General features: G+C 40.1%; 1 protein-coding gene across 14 annotated transcripts in view; it reads left to right on the forward strand.

Moving 5' to 3' along the window:
• Nucleotides 1–17,656, forward strand: part of nav2a (neuron navigator 2a) — a 122,874-nt gene that overhangs the window by 75,929 nt on the left and 29,289 nt on the right. For 13 of the 14 annotated variants that reach the window (XM_053238005.1, XM_053238006.1, XM_053238004.1 and 10 more), the window contains 6 exons: nucleotides 803–1,901; nucleotides 1,977–2,083; nucleotides 2,192–2,300; nucleotides 8,889–9,257; nucleotides 9,719–9,841; nucleotides 16,379–16,505. In XM_053238005.1, the coding sequence (XP_053093980.1) occupies nucleotides 803–1,901; nucleotides 1,977–2,083; nucleotides 2,192–2,300; nucleotides 8,889–9,257; nucleotides 9,719–9,841; nucleotides 16,379–16,505 (1,934 nt within the window). Of the gene's footprint in view, nucleotides 1–802; nucleotides 1,902–1,976; nucleotides 2,084–2,191; nucleotides 2,301–8,888; nucleotides 9,258–9,718; nucleotides 9,842–14,284; nucleotides 14,552–16,378; nucleotides 16,506–17,656 lie in introns of those variants that run through there. The other variant, XM_053238012.1, reaches the window with a different exon arrangement.

Here is a 17,656-nt window from a genome sequence, read left to right on the forward strand (position 1 = left end):
GTTGTCTGTGTTAGTCTAAACAGTTTATAAGAGTTCTCAGGCTGGCAGTTGGGGAATGAACACGCCTTATATGGTTAAAAAGAATATTGTTCATGTTAATTTTCCTTGGCAATTCCCTTTTTCATATTAATAAACAAGATCTCTGAGCTAACACTGACAATTTGTCCTGTGTGTTCACTGACTGTATGTTTAGGAATGTTGCCACAAGGGAAGCTGTAAGCTTTCCTTAAGTTTTTGCAACTTCAGACTGAAAACATGGTTTTTGCTGATTGACTGCATTTAGGTTACGGGAGACACAGCAAGTTCACATAAACTTAGATATGGCACAGTGGTAGCATTGCCATCTCACACCTCCAGTGTCCTGGATTTGAACCTGAGAAACATGTAGGTTTCCTCTGGGTTCTCTGGTTTCCTCCCACTGTCCAGAAACGTGCAGAAAGGAGGACTGGCTATGCTGAATTGCCCCTTGTTGTGAGTGTGTGAATGAGTGTGTGCGTGGTGCCCTGTGATGGACTGGCATCTCATCCAGGGTGTATTCTCCCGCATTGCGTCCAGTGTTCCCGGGATAGACTCCGAATCTACTGCAACCCTGACCAAAATAAAGCAGTTCCTGATGATGAATGAATTAACTTGAGGTTCATGTTGTGAACAGATGTGACAAGTGTTTATTTTTTCTACTTAAATAGCTATTTTGTTATTATTCTGTTATTCTTCATTTTTCCTTTGTGTTCAGTGATACTTGATGATTTTTATGTTGATGGTTGATGAGGATAAATAAAGTCTATTCAATTCTTCCTTACAGAATCATTAGACGGCATTACTTCCCAACCTCCAAGCATGACTGAGCATGTGCCATCATCATGTGCAACCACCTCCACCATCACCAGCACTGTGCCGTCTTCCTCTTCATCCTCTGCCACTTCCTGCTCAGCCATCCCTCAGCCCAACTCAAGCAGCAAACCCTGGAGGAGCAAATCTCTGAGCGCCAAAAACACGTCTACCTCCACTGTTTCCCCAGTTAAAGGGGAAGTCCCTTCCAAACAGCCCCCTCCCACTGACCCACCTCCCAAATCCCTGTCACAGAAGTCCATGTTGGAAAAACTCAAACTGTTCAACAGTAAAAGTGGCTCTAAATCCTCCACACCACCAGAGGGCACTGTGCAAATGTCGCCCATGTTGGAGAAAGTAGAAGCTACTGAGCCTCTGGAGGAAGCTAATGGTCATGCATTGACAAGCAGCAGCCCAAAGATGGCACTGAAGGGCATTGCACAGCGCACCTTTAGCCGAGCGCTAACGGCTAAAAAGGGCTCAATGAAAGGTGTTGAAAAAGACAAGGACAATGACAAAGAGAAAGAGCGGGCTAAGGAGAAAGAGAAGGACAAAGAGAAAGGAAAGGAGACTTCTAAACGAATGTTCACTTTTGAAAAGACAGTGAATAGAGAAGCAGTATCCACAGAGGAAGTGACTACCAGAAGTGAGGTAAGCATAGCAGCTGCAGAGCCTAAACGAACATCTAAAATTGCTAGCCTCATTCCCAAAGGAGGCAAAACCAGCACCAAAAAAGATAGCTCTGTCTCCATGCATAGCGGAATCCCCAAACCAGGAAGTAAAAGCACAGCTAAAAGCTCAGGAGTGCCCCTCTGTGGCAAAGACAATGAAAGGCCACGTAGCATGAGGCTAAGCAGTGGAATCGGTTTCCATGGAGACAGTCGCCACTCTTCTTCCTCTTCCAGTCTCGCATCTACAGAGGGCAAAGGTCACCAGAATCACAGTGTAACCTCAATGGGTAATGGAGGAACTACCCAATCCACAGCTAGCAACACAGTTAGTGTACAGCTTCCTCAGCCTCAGCAGCAGTACAGCCACCCAAACACAGCCACTGTAGCACCATTCATGTACAGGTAAGGCCACTGTTACAGGAACACTACACACACACACAAACACACACACACACCCACACCTCTCTCTCTTTCCAGGTCCCAGACAGATGGGGAGGGCACCGTAGAAACAGGCTCCACAGGACACACTGGAGAGTCAGGTAGCTTCAGCAAAACTAACCAGACATCCACTGAAGATTTATCAGGTGAGTATGATTAGTTAGAGAAATAATTATATTAACAGACAGACAGAAAGAGGAAATCATAGACAGCGTTGATTATTAACATTATTGGTTCTGATCTATGTTGATCAGGTGAAGATCCTGAGACTAGGAGACTGAGAACAGTCAAAAACATTGCAGACCTTCGACAGAACCTGGAAGAAACCATGTCCAGCTTACGGGGGACACAGATCACACACAGGTATGCGCAGAGATATAATACATATATGGTTTTATTTAGCAGCAAATACAGGAATATGTTAACCACTGTCTTTTGGATAATGCTGATTGAGTCACCTGCAACCCAGAATACACAGCATGTTTGGTTCACTTTGTGCAATTAGATCATTTCAAGATAGAATTATTTTCTCACTGCAATAGAGTTGTCTTAGTGTGCACTTGAGTGACGGCTGTGTTCTCACCTGCACAAACACACCATGGCAACTGCACCAGGGTTCAAGTCAAATGGACTAAATTCTGCATGTGTGAAAGCAGCCTTAAAATGAACATTCCAGATGAGTGCTATGTCAGCATATCCTTCTCTTTACAGGAGAGTGCATCACCTCAACAAAAACACTGGAATTATTTTTATTAATATGACTCAACTCAAGATAGTAATATAAAAGCACAATATAAATAGCCTGTGTGTACAACTTCATGACTTTGATTTACCTCATAGTCACATTAAATATTTATTGAATTCAGTTTTATTTGTATAGTGCTTTTAACAATAAAAATTGTCACAAAGCAGCTTTACAGAAATATATAAATTCAGGATATACATTTTAAATTTATAAATTTATCCCTAATGAGCGAGCCAGAGGTGACAGTGGCAAGGGAAAACTCCCTGAGACACAAGGAAGAACCCTTCAGAGGAACCAGCCTCAAAAACCCATTCTCATCTGGGTGACACCGGATAGTGTGATTATAAATAAATCCCTTCTATAACTGTGTACTACATGGTCAAAAAGTGAGACTTGAGTGCAAAACTGTTCATGGCAGTTGCAGTCCTAAGCCATCGTAGCAAAACTCTTCGTATCAATTGCAGTCAAAAGCCATGTTTGTGGTTTCTAAGTGGTGCCATCCACAGTAACTTCATGTATCTTTAGGCTGTCCATGTAGGGCCATCCTCAGCAGCATCAGGATGGATCAGGCAGGTCCAGAGAGCAGGAGGGGTCAGGATCACTGATATCTCAGGAGTAGCATGTGTAGCTCAACAGAGAGAGAGAGAGAGAGACGGAGAGAGAAGCACAGATTATTAGGTATGCTCATTGTCGCGTAATGGTTAAGGACAATGTACATTGTTTGCAGAGTGCAAGCAGGGACTCTGGCAAGACTTGCTATGACAGCATAACTAAAAAGGAGAGCCAGAAGGTAATACAGACATGAGGGCACCCTGGGACAGCCACGCCACCAGTTCAACAATGCGTTCAATGCATTAGAGTGGGAGGGCGACAGCATCCAAACATCCCAGTTCACCAAAACACTCTATGCCCATGAGCCCTCCAGATCTGCTCCTTTACCTAAGAAAAGAATATTAACAAAACACTTGACTAAACAAATGTTTCCAGCCTTCCAGTCAGTAAGGCATTACAATAATCCAACCTAGAGGTAACAAAAGCATGAACTAGTTTTTCTGCATTGTGTAGTGACATTATATTTCTTATCTTTGCAATATTTCTGAGATGAAAGAAGGCTATCCTAGTTATATTAAATGTAAGACTGGAGTCAATAATCACACCAAAGTCTTTTTCTGCTGCACATGATGAAACAGAAAGGCCATCCAGAGATATTATGTAATCACAAAGCTTACTTCTAGCTGCATGTGGTCCTAGTACAAGTACTTCTGTCTTGTCAGAATTAAGTAAAAGGAAGCATCTGGTGTCTAATGTCTTTTACACATTCTTTAACTTTATTAAGCTGGTGTCTGTCATCTGGCTTTGCTGAAACATACAACTGTGTGTCATCAGCGTAACAGTGGAAGCTAATACCATGGTTATGAATAATTTTACCTAGAGGTAGCATATATAAAGAAAAGAGCAGTGGGCCTAAAACAGAACCTTGCAGAACACCAAACTTTACCTTAGTATGCATAGAGAAGTCACCATTTACGTTTACAAACTGATAACGATCAGTCAAATAAGACCTGAGCCAGGAAAGGGCTGTTCCCTTAATGCCTACTACATTTTCTAGTCTATCAAGGAGAATAGTATGATCAGTGGTGTCAAAAGCTGCACTAAGGCAAAGCAACACAAGCAAGGAGACACAACCCTGATCAGAGGCCAGTAGAAGGCCATTTACCACTCTAACCAGCGCTGTCTCTGTGCTATGATGAGGCCGAAATCCTGACTGATACATTTCATGAATGTTATTCCTATGTAGGTATGAGCATAACTGCTGTGCTACAACCTTTTCTAGGATCTTGGAGATAAAGGGGAGGTTTGATATTGGTCTATAGTTTGACAGCTGTTCAGGGGTCGAGGTCAGATTTTTTAATCAGAGGTTTGATAACTGCTAGTTTAAAAGATTTAGGTACATAGCCAGTGCTAAGGGAACAACTGATAATTTTTAGAAGACGTTTGATTGTTTCTGGTATTAGCTGTTTGAAGAAACATGTAGGTAAGGGATCTAGTACACAAGTTGTTGATTCTGATGAGGAAATTTGTGAAATTAGTTCGGTCTCTAGAAGAGGAGTAAAACATTCTAATTGCTGATCTGATATACACTCACTGTCCAGTTTATTAGGAACACCTGTACACCTGCACATTCATGCTGTTGTCTAATCAGCCAATCGTGTGGCAGCAGCACAATGCAAAAAAAAAATCTTTTTTTTCTGCTGGGCCCTTGAGCAAGGCCCTTAACCCTCAACTGCTCAGTTGTATTAAATGAGATAATTGTAAGTCGCTCTGGATAAGGGCGTCTGCCAAATGTCATAAATGTAAATGTAATCTGAGGCTATCATGGGCACAAACTCACTGAAACTGGATGGTTGAAATCTGGAAAAATACCAAGTGATTTTTTTTCTTCAGTTATCCAGTTTGGGTGAGTCTGTGCCCATGATAGCCTCCTTGGCTGACAGGAGTGGAACCCAGTGTGGTCTTCTGCTATTGTAGCCCGTCCACCTCAAGGTTTGATGTTTTGTGCCTGCTGAGATGCTTTTCTGCTCACCATGGTTTTAAAGAGTGATTATTTGAGTTACTATATCCTTCCTGGGAGCTCAAACCAATCTGGACATTTACCTCTGATCTCTCTTATCAACAAGGTTTTTCCACCCACAGAACTGTCGCTCACTCAGTGTTTTTTGTTTTTCACACAATTCTGTGTAAACTGTAGAGATTGTTGTGTGTGAAAATCCCAGGAGATCAGCAGTTTCTGAAATACTCAAACCAGCCCATCTGGTACCAACAGCCATGCCCTGGTTAAAGTCTCAGAGATCACACTCTTCTGAAGCTCTTGGCCTGTATTTGCATGATTTTATACATTGTACTGCTGTCACATGATTGGTTGGTTAGATAACTGCATGAATGTGCAAGGGTACAGGTGATCCTAATAAAGTGGATGGTGAGTGCAGTTATATTGTTATCTACAGGGTTAGTCATCAAATTGTCTGGTTTTAAATTTATAGTCTGAATTTTTTGCCTGATATTTTCCCTAAAACATAAACCCTAAGTCATCGCTACTGCATATTGATGGTGTGCATGTTTCTGTGGTGGTCTTATTCCTAGTTAATTTTGCTACAGTATTAAATAAGAATTTAGGATTATTTTTGTTATCTTCTGTTAGGGTGGAGAGATACGTTGATGTAGCAGCACTAAGAGATTTTCCAAAGCTCTGAGAGGCTCTCTTTCCATGCTGTTTAAAATGCTAGCAATTTAGTTTGACGTCATTTATGTTCTAATTTTCTAGTGATCTGTATTAAGGAGTGTGTGATCATTATACCAGGGTGATAGTTTTGGTGTTTCAAATACCCATTCTCAGCACCACCCTTAAAATCAATAATATTTATAGTTAATAATTATCCACAATTTTAGGTATGTTTGTTATTGCAGTTCATAATATATCCATTAGATGGCAATGATGTATTAATAATGTCTATTGCTAATTGCACAGATGACCTGAAATCAGCTATGCATGTGAAATAACATCAGTTATTTTGAAGAATTTAAATGTTTTTTTTTTTTTCTCTTTCACAAACTGAAAGTGAATTACATGTCTAACAAATAATAAGCCATGATACTGTGTCTAATGGTGCAGTATATATTGAAAGTTTGTACTTGGTTCAGTCATAGTGGATGTTACAGCACCGGACCACTCAGCAGCTACAGAGAACAGCAGAGAGAGACACTCCTCTATCCTACACTCTCTTCTCCTCAATTCTTTTTTTTTCTTCAATATCATCATTTTAATCCTGAACATTAAGCTTTTAAGAGCTTTTTAAATATTTGTAAAGTGTAAGTGTTTTCCCTTTATCCATTACCTTCACCTTCTTGCCAGCACAGGGTTTCCTCCCAGTTGTTCTAAAGCTCATTACTGCGACCACTTGTGGTCACATTCTGTCATTACATAGGTAGACATTAGGAATGAAGGTATGCACATGATTTTCATCAAAATGTTAGACTTTTGGACAATATGGCTAAATACATTTCATAATAAATGATACATTATGTGTTAGGTTTGCTAAAGTGTCAGCATTGAAAAGACTATAAAACACTTGTTATTGGTTAGTTTTATAAAAGCATGGACAATACCAGCAATATTCTCAGAAAGTGATGAAGTTTATCACCATATCAGTATCGTTGTGACAGGATTATCCACTTCGACAGAAAAAAAACCCTCTGAAGTTATACTGACACTACAGAGGCACTAATTAAATTGTATTGCCTACTGTTGCCTTAGTATACAGTATACTTACTATGAATAGTATACTACAGGGGTGAAACCAAGTACAAATACGTTATTCGGATTGAACAGATGACGTGTTTTAAATGAATATGAATACAGATAGGCAGCTGTTTTTTTTTTTTTAAAGAAAGCTTGCCAAAAAGCTTCACAATAGGTGTTTTGAAGAAAAAAAAAAAAAGGTCACACAAACGAAATGTTTTACTGTAATTTAGAGTGTTAAAGTAGAGCTTATGGGGTTGCCAGGTTTCGTAAAATTCCCACCCCAACTACAACTCAAAAGTCGCACAAAAAAAACCTTGCATCTAGCCCAAAATATTCAGGAATAGGAAACAGTAGACACATTTCTTGTCCTTTTTTCAGTCTTCATGGGGAAAAGGTGACAGTGCTGTGCATTTCTGATTTGCAGTATGCGTATATCCAACATTATAAGTAGAATCTGGCAACCCTGTTTTTGGAGCTTAAAAAAAAGTCATTAACATGATGCTAACATGAGGTGCATTATTTGTTTTTTTTCAACAGTGGTTTTCTCAAGTAGCCCCGACTTTCACACTACCTTACCGACCACCAAAATAAAACTTATTCCCGCCATATTTCTGTACAAAAAAAGAAAAATGCTTTTCTTTGAGCTGCTGCTCCATTTAGCTCACTCAGACCATATGCTGTCCAAAAAATAATCATTTAACTCATTTTAAAAATATTAACCTGCACGTGTTTTTGTCGTTCCTACATCATTGTTCTCTATCATTATTAAAAGAAAATCTTCCTTGAAAATTATACAGGCATTATAATGAAATGCCGCTTAAAGGATCCCATTCTAGCTCTAGTGTTATTTTGTGAATTTGACTTCTTTTTCCAGCAGCCCTGTTTTTTCAGTGTTTTCCAGTGTTTCCAGTGCATAGTGGTAGGGTTAACATAAAATTATGGCATTGCTTTACACCACTAGTATTGTACACTTCTGGGCAAAATCATCCAAGCCCAAAATGGCAAAAACAACAAATCATTGGTCAGGAAATTAGCAAGAATTAAACAAATAGATAAAGGAAGTTAGTATGGGAAGCTTTTCCCTTTGACTTCTTTAAATATTTAAGCCTTATGGCCCTTGAAGGGCTGCATCAGGTATGGCAGAGAACCAAATAATGATTAAACTTTTAAGAGAAAAAAACATTGCAGAAGATATTTTTTGGAAACTTTTGTACACCCAGACGTGTGTTAGTTTGAATTTTACATCAAACATTTTAATTATTATCATGATTTTACCTTTGCGTATAAGAAGACTATATAAGTGAATTTCCCTGTTTCTAGCTTTTTCCCATACAAACAGTTCACTGCAGCAAAACTAAACGAGTAAATGGAGGCACAGGAGCTCTCAGGAGTGCATCTGTTTCATTCTTGCTCATTTTCTGACCAATGATTTGTTGTTAAGACCATCAAAAGCTTAATATTTGCCATTTTGGGCTTGGTCCATATTTTGTGAGTGTACTTACTGTCAGGGGTAGAAAAAGTACTTTAACGAAAGTGTACCTTTGTAACAAGTACTCTGGAAGGTGTAAATAAAATTTAATGAGTTCTTTTTCTTTGAAATATAATTAAGTCTACAAGTATTCAATTTCAATCATTCTCAAGTAAACAGAGTAGAATTACTCAAATATTTTCCATCCCTGCATATTGTACATCTTTTATACTATATTTAATATATCCTACGTATACTATGTATTCTGTGTTATTATGTTGAATGCATACTATACTACATCCTTACTATACTCACTTTTGTACTATATTCTCCATCTATATTAAATTTCCTCTCAGTACTCTTACTATACATCATTTTTACTGTAAATCTATATTAAATCCTTTATCTAAACTAACTGTGGTCTTATGTCTTCATCAGTGCTCTGGAAACGTTTGATAGTGGCGTCACCACGGAAATGAACACTCGTGGTTTTCGGTCATCTCGTGCTGCGCCACTCTCGTGGACCAATCGGATCGGCCCGTCCAGCCCACGGCTGCAGGCAGGCGATGCCCCCTCCCCGGGGAATGGATATCCGGCACATGGAGGCATAGGTGGGGCTGCCCTGGGTCACACCCGCTACCTTTACTCTGCCCCTCTGCGCAGGCAGCTAGCAGCACGCAGCAGCGCCATCTGTGGGCTTGAGCTGGGAGAGCGGGGTGGAGAGGAGCTCGAGCTTGACGTCAGTGGCTATGTGAGCGACGGAGACGTGCTGGCCAAGAACGCACATGCTGATGAGCTCAGCAGCGGGTGAGTCTCAAATCTCATACTTTCATATTGCAATGGTGAATATTGTCTTCAAATTATCTTTTGCTCAGTGATATGCCATGCACGTCTGGATGACATCCATAAGAAAAAATAAAGTGTGGAATGCCAGACACTTTTTCTATAAAAGGAAAATCTGGAACTCTTCTGTGTATTTTGTGGACCCATCTGTATGATCGCCTCAGATTAAGTAGTTTACTGGGCTGTGTGTACAGTGTAGTTGGTTTAACAGTAAATGCACAGAGAGTGAGAAAGGATTAGAAACTGTATCCTATACTGTGTTATTGCCAAGAGAGGAACAAAAAGTGTGTAAGCTGCACATAGGAAAGGTTCTTCTGGAATGTTCACAACATCTCTCTTAATTTTAAGCCACATTCGTAGCAATTTATTGCTTGCTCTCTCTCTCTCTCTCTCTCTCTCTGTCACTTTCCTTGTCTGTCTCTCAGCTACCTGACTGATGGTGGTTTGAGTTTATACACTCGTCGTATGAACCGTTTCCCAGATGGACTGGCGATGATGCGAGAAACTTTGCAGAAACATGTATCGACAGGTCAAGGAGACGCAGACAGGTACTTTGATCATCATCATCATCATTGTGATCTTCGTACTTTATCACTGTCCACTGCACGTGGCTGTATTGGCTGAGTCCAGTATAGTGTGTTATGATTGGTTGAGAGCAGTAAGGTGTGTTATGATTGGTTGAGAGCAGTACGGTGTGTTATGATTGGTTGAGTGCAGTACGGTTTGTTATGATTGGTTGAGAGCAGTACGGTGTGTTATGATTGGTTGAGAGCAGTACGGTGTGTTATGATTGGTTGAGAGCAGTACGGTTTGTTATGATTGGTTGAGTGCAGTACGGTGTGTTATGATTGGTTGAGAGCAGTATGGTTTGTTATGATTGGTTGAGTGCAGTACGGTGTGTTATGATTGGTTGAGAGCAGTACGGTGTGTTATGATTGGTTGAGAGCAGTACGGTGTGTTATGATTGGTTGAGAGCAGTACGGTTTGTTATGATTGGTTGAGAGCAGTACGGTGTGTTATGATTGGTTGAGAGCAGTACGGTGTGTTATGATTGGTTGAGAGCAGTACGGTTTGTTATGATTGGTTGAGTGCAGTACGGTGTGTTATGATTGGTTGAGAGCAGTACGGTTTGTTATGATTGGTTGAGAGCAGTATGGTTTGTTATGATTGGTTGAGAGCAGTACGGTGTGTTATGATTGTTTGAGTGCAGTACGGTGTGTTATGATTGTTTGAGAGCAGTACGGTGTGTTATGATTGGTTGAGAGCAGTACGGTGTGTTATGATTGGTTGAGAGCAGTACGGTTTGTTATGATTGGTTGAGTGCAGTACGGTGTGTTATGATTGGTTGAGAGCAGTATGGTTTGTTATGATTGGTTGAGTGCAGTACGGTGTGTTATGATTGGTTGAGAGCAGTACGGTGTGTTATGATTGTTTGAGTGCAGTACGGTGTGTTATGATTGGTTGAGAGCAGTACGGTGTGTTATGATTGGTTGAGAGCAGTACGGTGTGTTATGATTGGTTGAGAGCAGTATGGTTTGTTATGATTGGTTGAGAGCAGTACGGTGTGTTATGATTGGTTGAGTGCAGTATGGTGTGTTATGATTGTTTGAGAGCAGTATGGTTTGTTATGATTGGTTGAGAGCAGTACGGTGTGTTATGATTGGTTGAGTGCAGTATGGTGTGTTATGATTGTTTGAGAGCAGTATGGTGTGTTATGATTGGTTGAGTGCAGTACGGTGTGTTATGATTGGTTGAGAGCAGTAAGGTGTGTTATGATTGGTTGAGAGCAGTATGGTGTGTTATGATTGGTTGAGAGCAGTACGGTTTGTTATGATTGGTTGAGTGCAGTACGGTGTGTTATGATTGGTTGAGAGCAGTATGGTTTGTTATGATTGGTTGAGTGCAGTACGGTGTGTTATGATTGGTTGAGAGCAGTAAGGTGTGTTATGATTGGTTGAGAGCAGTACGGTGTGTTATGATTGGTTGAGAGCAGTACGGTTTGTTATGATTGGTTGAGTGCAGTACGGTGTGTTATGATTGGTTGAGAGCAGTATGGTTTGTTATGATTGGTTGAGTGCAGTACGGTGTGTTATGATTGGTTGAGAGCAGTACGGTGTGTTATGATTGTTTGAGTGCAGTACGGTGTGTTCCGATTGGTTGAGAGCAGTACGGTGTGTTATGATTGGTTGAGAGCAGTACGGTGTGTTATGATTGTTTGAGTGCAGTACGGTGTGTTATGATTGGTTGAGAGCAGTACGGTGTGTTATGATTGGTTGAGAGCAGTACGGTGTGTTCCGATTGGTTGAGAGCAGTATGGTTTGTTATGATTGGTTGAGTGCAGTACGGTGTGTTATGATTGGTTGAGAGCAGTACGGTGTGTTATGATTGTTTGAGTGCAGTACGGTGTGTTCCGATTGGTTGAGAGCAGTACGGTGTGTTATGATTGGTTGAGTGCAGTACGGTGTGTTATGATTGTTTGAGAGCAGTACGGTGTGTTATGATTGTGTGAGAGCAGTACGGTGTGTTATGATTGGTTGAGAGCAGTACGGTGTGTTATGATTGGTTGAGTGCAGTACGGTGTGTTATGATTGGTTGAGAGCAGTACGGTGTGTTATGATTGTGTGAGAGCAGTACGGTGTGTTATGATTGGTTGAGAGCAGTACGGTGTGTTATGATTGGTTGAGAGCAGTACGGTGTGTTATGATTGTGTGAGAGCAGTACGGTGTGTTATGATTGGTTGAGAGCAGTACGGTGTGTTATGATTGTGTGAGAGCAGTACGGTGTGTTATGATTGGTTGAGAGCAATTAGGACAATGAAACACAGAGGAGTGTACTTAGTCAAGACATTAGTCAGTCAGGAGACCACAGCAACTTTGTGTGCATATTTGAATAAAACATGATCAAGAGCAATGATTTGAGAAACTGAACAAACAGAATGGTCAGATAAAGTTCTGAAAGTTGGATCAAAGTATGTAGGAAGAAGATAAATAAATTTATTTTTTTTTAAGATTTTTAAAACCCATCCAGCTGTTACTTACACAAATAAACACCCACTCCCACACTCCCTGGGGCTACCTGGTCTGTCTAAGCCCGATGCTGTGATTCTCTCTGATGGCTCTTTCTCTTTTAATTTCATTTAATTTCATTTTTCTTCTCCACAGGATGTTGTGGTTGACTTCCACACTATAAACACCCTTGAGGGGTGGGATAAGATTCTCTCTCTCTCTCTCTCTCGCTCTCTCTCACACACACACACACAGCCTGCAATCACATTTGATTTTTCTTTGTTTAATGCCAGACAGAAACTTTGATTGGAACTGTTTTTGTTTTGCATGTTTGCTGATATGAATAGTTTCCTCACATTCCAGATGCAAAGCTCAGGGCCACAGCAACTGTTGCTTTATTCTCTGTTCTATTATGTTATGTTAAGTGGGTTGTTTTGTCACTGAGGCATGCTAGGTCATTGCAGTTCTACCAAAAAAGCAGCACATCAAATAAACCAGCTTCAACTTCAGCCTCCTCCATGTTTGCCGTGTCACTGACATTTCACCGCATGCTGGAATTACATCTCAGTTTTGGCCATGTGGTATCAAGGCAGGTTCTTATCCAGGAACTGTGGAGTTCTCCTTCAGAAAAGTCCTGGAAACTCAGTGGAAACACACTTCTGCTGGTATCATCACTCTTCACCAATTTAGTCCAGTTCAGAGAATTCTGATGGTCTGAGAGCAGTTAGGATAATAAAGCGTAACTGTGTGTGTGTGTGTGTGTGTGTATGTGTGTGTGTGTGTGGGCACGCACATGAGCTATTAAAAGGATTACCTGCACCTTCTTGGCCGACCGGGTACTTTTTCCTTGTAGAGGTCAAAGGTCAGGCAGGGCAGGTCTTCTGAAGCAGATGTTAGTTGATTGGAGAGTCTTTTATGTCTGTGTGCTAAGAGAAAAACCTCTGCTTTGTGTGTGTGTGTGTGTGTGTGTGTGTGTCTCAGTGGTCTCCTCCCATAGAGTACAGCTGTATTTAGACACGAAACCTCAGTCCTGAAATAAACACTTCATTCCCTCAGACATTATAAGAGAACACACACTACACATATAAATACAAATGTGGGAAAGAAAAAGCTGTTTTTTAAATTTAGTAGTTAACATTATTTGTAGCTTTTGTTTTAAACAGAGTGCAGACAATGAAATGTGCCTCAGGAGTATGGTATCACTTTGTCTAGGCATCACACTCAGGTAGTAGGTGTGCTTGAAGGTAAAACTTTAGATAATAATACAGATTTAGTTTGATTAGTATATTTAGTTATGTGAATATGAACTTATTCTGCTATTTTATATATAAAAAAAATGCAGAAATGGTGTCACTGAGCCAAACTATGTATTTAGAGCAAGTGTGTAGAAGACAGAAATAGAGAGATAGGTGGAGAGAGGGAGAGATTGGCACAGAGAGATAGTGGTAGGGAGAGATGGACAGAACTGCAGGGAGACAGATGGAGAGCTGCAGTGTGCTGTGGTTGTGCTGTTTTAGTTCTGTATGTTCAGTGAGGCAGTAATAACAGCTCTGCGTTCCAGAAAGATACACTGATCTCTAATTAACATTACACACTCCACACGGCCAGGCTAAGAGTGTGTGTGTGTGTGCGTGTGTTTGTGTGTGTGTGTTGGTGTGTAATGCCTCATTCAACTTACCTCGCAAAGTGGGAAGTCGGAGCTCGGAATTACATCATTTTCAATGATGCGATTACGTCATTTGCAGCCGTGTTGATTTGATGTCATTCCCTGAACTCAAAGTTGAGGAGAACATCCCAAGTTCTCAAGTAGAAATTCTGAGTTGCGCAGGGCGTTTTCTGTGGTTTTTACTACTCAGATGACAGAAACTACGAGTTATGACCTTTAGTCAAATTCAGCATATGGCTGTGTGTGTGTGGGTAGCCAGGACTTCATTGGTTAACTCTGCTGTTGGATCAGATTACACATGACAGAGGGATAGAGAGAGAGAGAGAGAGAGAGGGGTAAACTTGGAGCAGTGAATGGATGAATGGAGTGACTGCAAGAGGAAAGGGAAGAGACTGAATAAGGGAATGAGAAATTAGTTAGTGGAAGGTAAAAAAAAGGAAGGAAAGAGAGTTTACTGGATGGAATAAAAAATAGACAGATAGACAAATAGATCTCAGCACTAAACCCATGAAGCATCGACATTCCATTCACTCACTGATTGTGATTCAGGTTCCCGGTATCTACAGCAACCAAGGATCCCTGGACAGGTAGACAAGAATGTGTGTGTGTGTGTGTGTTTAGGTCAATTTAGTATAACTTTTACCAGTAAACTTCTACCACTAAACTGACATTCATAAATGTGTGTATAATGTGCATGTGTCTGTTTTGTTAAGACTCCAAATGACTGTTTATTTAAAACTAACCATATTCCCAAATCTCCCAAACTCCTTCAACTACACTTCTCTCTGTACTTTGAGATGATTGTTATATTGTATGTGTGTGTGTGTGTTTGGTCTTTTTCAGCTCCTCTTTTTTTCTGTTGCTTGCTTTCCACATGAAACCCATGTGTGTCAAAGGTTAAGCTTGTGTGTGTGTGTGTGTGTGTGTGTGAGAGAGAGAGAGAGTGTGACAAAATGTGTGTGTGTGTGTGTTGTGGCTTTATGAACCCATTCATTGTGATACAGGGATTTTCCTCTTGCGCACACACATCATTAGAAGCACACTGAGCATCAGGCAGAATGTTTATCTAAAACAGTGCATGATGAAGGAAATTTTTGGAAATGGTGGAATTGACTTCTTTTTACCTAATTTTCTCCCAATTTGTCACTTCCTACCTACCAGCCAGCTCTCACTAATCACGTAACAGCCACCAACCAGGGAGGTTAAAGAATATCACGTACATCCTCTGAGACATGTGAAACACACCGTACATGTGAAGCTAATCACAGCTGTTTCTCATGCAGCTTCACAGTGTAACACACTCAGAGGAAAGCGCCATCCTCCCTCTTCCACATACGTGAGCTCAAAGATGCTCACAATTGGCTAGCGTCACTACGATCTCTCACCGATAAGCCGAAGGAGTTTATATTTTTATTTTAAAATTAGATAATATGGGTGTGCTTTATTATCCAGAGTGATTAGGAGGGAAGAGTTTAGAGCAGCCATATTGGGTTGGAAAATAGGCGTTTGATTCTGTGGTGGCTGTTCAGTGGCATGAGGCATGACAAAGTGAGCAGTCATTTCTATTTCCATTCTGGGTAATAAGTAGTCACATTTTATTATATATGTCTTGGATGATTTTGGAAAAGTTCTGTGTGAACAAAACCATATATATATATATATATATATATATATATATATATATATATATATATATATAATATTTAAATTTAGACAAAAGCAGTTAGAGTAAATAGAGGAGTTCAGATCTGTCATTACATACATTTACATTTATGGCATTTAGCAGACGCCCTTATCCAGAGCGACTTACATTTAATCTCATTTTTTATACATCTGAGCAGTTGAGGGTTAAGGGCCTTGCTCAAGGGCCCAGCAGTGGCAGCTTGGCGGTGCTGGGGATTGAACTCATGACCTTCTGATCAGTAGTCCAATGTCTTAACCACTGAGCTACCACTGCCCTATACAGTACTGTGCACTGTCTTAGGTGAATTTTGTTAGGTGATTTATTGTATTACATAGTAAACCACTTTTTAGACAAAAACATAATGAAAGCTGTCAGGGATTACAGAAGAATTGTGGAAGATTCTCCAAGACGTTTAGAAAAACTTACCAATCAATTTTCTTATAAAACTGCACAAAGAGGGAACTGATGCATCTTTAAAGGCAAAAGGTTGTCATGCCCTCAGATACTGACTTTGTTTTAGTGATGTTTATTGCCCTTTACAGTAGTTTTTTTTATGTAGAAATGTTTCATTTCATTATTTTTGATGACATCTCATTATAGCATTTATTTACATGTGTCTTTTGCACAGTAATGAACATGTATCTCCTTGTTTTTATCAGTGCGATTTCCATATTTATTACATTTAATATCTCTCTCTCTCTCTCTCTCTCTGTCTCTGTTTCTCTATCAGTTGGGATGACAGCAGTTCCGTCAGCAGTGGAGTTAGTGATACGATCGACACTGATGACATCAACACTAGTTCCTCCATCAGCTCATACACACACACATCTGCTGCATGCAGAGCCCTGAACACCCAGGTGAACACACACACAGTAAAGTCTTATGAGTAGGTTTATATACTGTATACACACATCACTGCAGTGTCAGACATGGTGTGTTTTGATTAAAAAAGAAGAAAAGAACTCCTGTATTCTGATGTAAGATTGTAAGGTGAGTGGAGTGAATAGCTGAGCACCGTGGCCTTTTGAGTGTCATTAAGAGAGCCGTGTTTTGACATATTTAGAACAGGAATTCAGTGAGTTAGCGTGTCAAAGGGCTTGGCAGCAATACACTGCTAAATCTAAAGACATGTAGCACAGCAGATAAATGTGCAAGCTGAGAGATTAAAGCGTGCTTGTTCAACTGGTTTCTCACTGCTAAATTGCTCACACTTGTGACTTTATCATAATCAGATGCTAGAGCAGAAGTTTCTTGAAATATCAGTTTATAACAGAACTATTATTTTAGTAGCATAGATTAGCCTTTGAAATGTATTTCTGCTGGTGTTGGACAGTAATGTAGGTAAGATGAAAAAGAAGTCAAGAAAAAATAAAAACTACAACTGCAGTGAGTCTGTTATCTATTGAAGTCTGTTGAAGTCTATTGAAGTCGATTGAATATCTACTAAAAAAGACTATTACGATTGTTCTAACATTATTCTGTAATACAGACTTCACAAGATATTTACACAAGCTCTAAAACAGGCTTGTTTCATGGACACTTTAAAATTGGATTAATTCTGATATTATTCACATTGCACTGAAACCCACAAGCTGAACCAAACAGAAATCAGAGATCCCTTTATAACAAACCCTAAAGTAATAAACTGAGTTGTACTTCCATCTGAAGAGGCTTCCCACACCCCCATTAGATGAGGGTGAAGTGTGGCAGTTCCATGAAGTCGCTTTCTGAAACCAAAGTGTCAGATCTTACGGTACACCTTCACTGTGATTAACTGGTAGAGATGTGTGAATGAACAGGGGACAGGAAACGGTGGGAGATTTGACTGCATGCCCTCTGCCCAAATGTGCTAATCACAGAAATGTTTGGCTAAAGAGCATCTATTACTTTAACTACAATTCCCATATCAACATGGAAAGGACTTCTCAATCCTGAATTTACAGTATTAATTAGAGGTTGGTATGATATTAAGTAGAATTGCCAAGAGAGATTGGTATTATAAAACAAT

Source organism: Pangasianodon hypophthalmus, chromosome 11 (assembly GCF_027358585.1).
Source record: "Pangasianodon hypophthalmus isolate fPanHyp1 chromosome 11, fPanHyp1.pri, whole genome shotgun sequence".
In the NCBI taxonomy this organism is placed as follows: Eukaryota; Metazoa; Chordata; class Actinopteri; order Siluriformes; family Pangasiidae; genus Pangasianodon; species Pangasianodon hypophthalmus.